Source organism: Capsicum annuum, chromosome 9 (genome assembly GCF_002878395.1).
Source record: "Capsicum annuum cultivar UCD-10X-F1 chromosome 9, UCD10Xv1.1, whole genome shotgun sequence".
NCBI lineage: Eukaryota > Viridiplantae > Streptophyta > Magnoliopsida > Solanales > Solanaceae > Capsicum > Capsicum annuum.
Window position 1 is genome coordinate 65623879 of NC_061119.1, and position 6498 is coordinate 65630376.

Genomic DNA, 6498 nt, shown 5'->3' on the forward strand with positions numbered 1-6498 from the left:
CATAGTATAAGTACTTGCTGGGTCAACACGTAGATATAAAACTATTCCACCTGTTCAACGACCAATTAAAAAAAACCACAAAATGCAATCAATTTAAAATATCCCTGGTACATTTTCCATAGGTTGATGTACAATGATTTTATGCCCTGTTAGTCCAGGCCTCAATGGTACCAGAGTACAATGCGTTTGGTACAACTGTACTTGATCTTGTTGGTTTATATATAATGGTAATATTAAGAGTTAAACTTTTTATACTTCACTAAAAATCTTGACAGTAAATAAAATTATTTAATTTTAAATAATTAATCGTTACTCATGGGAGTCATGCACGGTTCAACTAGTATATATAAAAGCCCCAATATGGCTGATACTATGAATTGACATTGGTATTCCAAACTTATTATTTTTGGTACCAGAAGTTAGGAAGGCTTTTTTTAATGTCTTAATTGCAAGCTTAAATTAAAAGGGAATTAAAGGGGGAGAGGACGGGAAGGGGGAGAGAAAGGGGAGGGAACACACCGACCCTCGCTTACCTGTCTGTCAGTTTTTTACTATTCCTAACATGCTTTTCCTCCTCCTATTCTCCCAATCTGCACCAATTTCTTCTTTCTCCCACTCTTAACTCTGAACAGATCTGCGAAAATCTCCGGCAGCGTTACATCAAAGGAAGCTTCGTATTTCTAAGCTTCGCATTTCACGTCCATAATGCTGGCACATATAGTTTGATGTTTTAGTAGTGACAATAAATAAATACATAATAATGAACAGAAGCTTCAGAGATTCTATGATCAGCGGGAAGAATTTCCCTATCTCGTCGCAGCACCGGCGAGGACTTAGTCTTAACGGAGCTTCTAGGGAGCCCGACGATAATTTGGATCTCTTCTCCAAAAGTCGCCGTAGTGTTTCTGTTCTCTCCCCCGACGAGTCAGATGGTACCACTTTATTCTTAATTCTAACAAGGATATTCTTTTTCTGCTCGCTTATTTCAACGTTAAATTTTTGCTACAATAATTGCAGTATGCCTTATCTTATTATTGGGCGTTCAATTATATGCATAATTTCTTCTACATCCCAACCAGTTGAAATCCGCTATATGAATCCTCGCTATGCATCTCCGTATACAGCTTTCTGAAACACTCTTTATACCTAGCTTTGTAATTTCTATTCGTAAAAATTGGTCCGAAACTATGCTACTCTTGATTTTCGCATATTAAGCGAACTCTTCTCAATACTTAGCCTTTTCATTTATGTATTTTCAAGTTGTTTCAGTTGCTCTATGCCTGCAGTTGCAGTTAAGCTGGGAAGGCTTTCAATTGGATCAGTGAAGCAATTAAAGAGTGGATTAGAGGATCTGCTGGCATCTACGGAAGGAGAGAAACATGATTATGATTGGTAAATCTTCATTTCTTTCTTTATCTGCGTGTTTTGACTACCAGATCTAGCCTCTTAATTACCAGTATATATGTTTCAGCTTAACTCAAAATTACCTGGGGAAACTACTACAAATTTCAGTATGAAATATTCTTTGTGTTGGAACTCATACTGATTACAAAAGCGAAGGCTCAGATTAGTTCCTCTACTTTATGACTAGATCATATTTCAGGGAGCCGAATTCAGGATTTGAAGTTTGGGGGTGCACCACTATTTTCAAAGGCGCGAACACTAAACAATAGATATTTCACTTAATAAAAAAAAACAATTTTTGTGTTCATATATTTGTCATTCATGCTTATATTATTAGTCTTGAACTAGACATATGTTTATATTTTTTCTCCTTTTTGCTTATTTTTGTTAAATCTCACGCTTTATTTGTAATTTGTGCTTAAATATAATGGACGTTGAAGCTTTTTTTTTTCCCTTTTTTGCTTTTGCTAAGGCGATGAGAATTGTCTTTAAAATTAGAACTTGGTTGAGGAGAATAATATCTATCAATTTCAAATTTTCAATTCACAAGAATCAATAATAAATTCCTACAAAATAAAAAATTCACCGAGAATATAAATAAAATTAATTATTTATTTTTAATCAAAGTCCATAAACTTAAATAGAAGCAAGAAAAAAAATACAAATAAATTTTACAAACTAACTTTCAAGCAACAAATAAATATTAAAAGCATTTATGATTTAACATTATCCAAAGTTAAATAAAAAAATAAAAAAACCAAAGGAAGAGATGTATACTTGTTAGGGTCAAATGGAGAATTGAAATTGTAATTCTAGTTTCCACTTTCCAGGGAGTTTGGCTTTTGGGGGAATTTGGGAAATAGAGCTGGTGGCAATTAAACGTTACTATGTTAGGTAAATGAAAAAAAAGGGGCATTCATCAAGAATCGAACCCGCAATGCCGGGGCCCAAAGAATGCTAGCATATGAGTTCAGAATCAGTGCACCCAAACATTTTTTGTTATTGAGGGTGCACAATTATATATATTAACTCTTTAGCAGGATATCTATACATATATAAACAATTTTTTAAAAAAGTTACCGGGTGCACGTGCACCCTCGGCTAACCACGTGGGTCCACCTCTGATTTCAGGTGCTCAAGTGTTGACTAAGACACGGGGTATATCATTCGAAATATGCCTTTGTTGGCCACGAGATGGTTTAGTGTATATCTATTGTATCACTTAAAGCCATTCGTGTTTATATAGCTGCCACGGTCAAATTAAGCTATATTTGCCTGCCTTTTTTTAAGTTTGCTCTTACCTTTAGTAGTTTCTCTTTCTGATGTTGAATTAATGAAGAAGCAAAGTCCATTATTTACTCCTCACATGAAGTTGTCTTTTCATTTCTGTAGGCTCCTCACTCCTCCAGGAACTCCTCTTGTTCCTTCATCAGATGGAAGTGAAACAAAACCAGTTTCAGTGGCTCTAAGAGGCAGCTCATTGGTCAGATCGGCCTCCACTTATAAGGCTTCAAGGGTGAGTCTCTATGTTTCTGTATTAATCATGTCTTTGGAAGTTTTCAAATTCGTATGTATTGTTCAATGCTCTTTAGAGTGACTTCTTCTCCAACAGAACTTTCCAATCCTGTTGTCCATCCTAATCATTTTCTTTTTATAATAATTCAGTCATCATTAGTTTAGGTTATTGTTGCCTAATATCTTTTTTGAATTGTGTCCTCGTACTTATATCATGCGAATTGGGTTTAGATAGATTGGTTCTCAGTGGGCTTATGTAAACTATCTATCTCGCAAGGTTGTAATCCTCACCAAAACCCTTGCGAAGTCCTTGTGCTGATAAAATATTTTGTTTTCAGCTTTCAGTGTCTCATTCAGAGAGCAATACTCCTGCAAGGCCAACTCGGAGTAAATCAGCGACTCGACCTTCCATTAGTAGCTCTCAGTATAGTACTTACTCAAATAAATCAGGCTCTATTCTGAACACAAGCTCTGCATCGGTCTCCTCCTATATCAGACCATCTACGCCAACTAGCCATTCATCTTCTTCAGCCAGGCCGTCCACTCCAACCTCCCGTGCAACAGTGTCCAGACCTTCAACTCCTTCTAAAGCCCGCCAAGCCCTAAATACTTCTAGGCCAACCCAGAGCTCGAGACCTTCTACTCCAACTTCCCGGCCCCAAACATCTGGAAACATGAATACCCCTGCTGCCCGGTCTACTTCAAGGCCTTCAACACCTACTCGTCGGACCGTAACACCTTCGTTATCTCCAGCGTCTAGATCTTCAACTCCAGCAGGGCGCTTTGTCACCAATGCACGAACTACAGCTTCTGTTTCTCGTCCAAGCTCCCCTAGTCACCAAGTTCGGCGACCATCACAGCCGATAGTTCCCCCAGATTTTTCACTTGAAACACCACCAAATCTACGCACAACTCTGCTAGATCGGCCTCTATCTGCTGGCAGGTCCAGGCCGAATCCTTCTGTCACTACCAAGGGAAATGCCGAAACCCCAAGTATGGCAAATCCTCGGAGACAGTCATCACCCATTATTAGCAGGGGAAGACTAACAGAATCCTCTGGTAGAGGACGAGGGCTTGGCAGTGGGCAGCTAAGTGATATATCTGATTCCCGTAGGGCTTCACATGTCTCTGAGTCGTCTTCAAGGAAGCCTGTAAAGACTGCTACTGACAGCATGGGACTTGGAAGGACAATTTCTAAGAAATCTCTTGACGTGGCCATCAGGCATATGGTAAGTATGGTCATTTGGATTTTGCTTGGAGCGGATTCTTTTATTATGATCACATTAATATGGTTTCAACATGCTAAATCTGTATAGCAACTTTTAACTGCTGATCTGGTTCAAATAGCTTATGGTCTGCTTATGGTTGTTGGTGAAGTGATTTAAAAAATTAAGGACTTAATTTTGTATTTTATTTGGTTATGGGTTTGCTTGAACTGCCAAAGGACAGCAAGTTTTGTGGTACTTAACTGTGGGTATATTGCTGCTGCAGGACGTTAAAAACGGCCTTAATAGTGTTCGTCCACTTTCTGGTTCAACCCTCTTTCCTCACAGTATTCGATCCACAAATGGGAAAGGCCAGCATTCTCATGGTTCGACAGCCGCATCCTTTATCTATGAGAATGTGTCTTATCACTGTAATGGTAATCTTCCAGAAAATGGTAATTACCTAAACAGATCATCTGAAAACGGGAGTGAAGAGGCCAAGTCTCAACATTCAGCAAAATTGACAAATATTGATATTTATGAAAGTTCTCGTTACGATGTGCTTTTGCTGAAAGAGGATTTGAAGAACACGAATTGGTTGCACAGTATCGACGACAAGTTGGACCAAGAAACCATATTTGATAACGGATTCGAGTCTCTGCCTGAACCTTTTAGCCCTTTACAACATTTGTGAAAGGATGTTCCTTCTAGTATTACTAATTTTTCCTTTTGGATTCTATTTGTTACTAAAATCATTTGTTTGCAAAAGAATATAAGAAGAGATGTAATGTGGCAAGTTAGGCCATCAGGACTGTGAAAGGCGACCTACTATGTCTATTTAGTTTCCATTATTATGTAAGCAAAATGACTTCTTTATTTCATTTCATAATCCATAGGCCACAAGAAGATGGTGGTTGCGGCAAATTATGGATGCTAGCAAGTTCTTATTAAACTGAAATGAAACCTTTACCACTGTGGTACATTATCTGGCCCTTATTGATGGCCAACAAGACTTTAGTGGTTGTTATTCTAATTGGGCAGCCAGATGTGTAAATTAAAGATTATTGCTCAGCATCGATAATGTTACCTTGATTTGTTCTTAAATATAAGCTTGAAGCTGAGATGTTTGATGCTTGCTAGATTCTGTCCTTGCAAACATTTGAATCCAATTCTTGAGCAGACCAATGCATAAATTATTGGTAGATGTATTCAATAGTTCAATTTGAAGTGGTAAAGAAAAACTCCCTCCTTTTTATTTTACTTGTCTTTTTACTGGTTCATTCTAGCAAATTGAGATAAATTTATTATTTTTTACTATTATTTTTTTAAAACACACATGTATATGTAGATATATATACATATATATATGTATATATATATATATATATATGTATGTATTTATATATATATATGTATGTATATATATATATGTATGTATGTATATATATATATGTATGTATGTATGTATGTATATATATATATATGTATGTATGTATGTATATATATATATATTAAAAAAAGAATGTATGTCACATGAATCAAGCAAGAAAAAAGGGAGTTACTAAATCAGTAAAAGGTATGAACATATTCACTTGTCTCACACAACTAGGAAACGTGTTCATTCAATCGCATAATATTGCTCGCGGAGTCCCCACTACTGTTCATGTTTTGTCCAATTTTACATTGTTGTAAAAATAAGCCTCTCTTTATATACATAGTAATTGACATTTTTACCCTTTTAACTGTCCATCCAAGCTTAAACTACTCTACAAAGATCTTCCTGCTTTCATTTTATTGCATTTTAGGAGAATAAGGAATGGTATTAAGTCATGGAGAAAATATGACCTATAGTAAGCTGGTCTATGATATAAATAGGAGCATGTATCTTTTGGGCAAAACTAAGTATCCTTGGATGAAGTACTTTCCAGCAATGGCCCCTAATCATTCAGTTCCTACAGGACTATACTCCTATAATCAGTTACAAGGTGGTTGTATGGGAGAAGACACAGAAAAGTACATACAAATGCAATTAGGGGTGTCAAAATGAACCCAAATTGAGGTGATCCGACCAATATTTAATGGGTTGGGTTCGAGATAATTTACTATTGGGTAATCTAAACTCATTAAGTCCCAACTCATTTTTAAATTGAGCTCAGATCAGCCGAATTCATTCTCCATTTCAACCCGTTTAATAGAAAAATAACTTTCTTAATGAAAGTAGGACAAACAAGTGACAATGTGCCTTCCCACTCTCAAAATCACCTACCTCACCTCATCCCCACCTCACCCCATCTTACCCCACTCCCACCTTGCATTCATTAAATAAATTATTTTTATTTCATAAAAGGTTTTAAATAATTTTTTTTCTTGCCCC

The 6498-nt window shown here is 36.6% G+C and overlaps 1 protein-coding gene across 2 annotated transcripts; it reads left to right on the plus strand.

Annotated features, from left to right (window-relative positions):
- Nucleotides 1-324: 324 nt before the first annotated feature.
- On the plus strand, nt 325-5048 carry LOC107878384 (sialidase). Of its 2 annotated transcripts, none has more exons than XM_016725345.2 (5): nt 325-932; nt 1287-1392; nt 2797-2920; nt 3258-4148; nt 4411-5048. In XM_016725345.2, exons 1-5 carry the CDS (start codon nt 761-763, stop codon nt 4816-4818), a joined length of 1701 nt encoding a protein of 566 aa, XP_016580831.2. In that variant the 5' UTR covers nt 325-760; the 3' UTR covers nt 4819-5048. The 2 variants fall into 2 exon arrangements, with proteins under 2 accessions (XP_016580831.2, XP_016580832.2); XM_016725346.2 differs by having other exon boundaries at nt 791-932; nt 1270-1392.
- The last annotated feature ends 1450 nt before the right edge of the window (nt 5049-6498 follow it).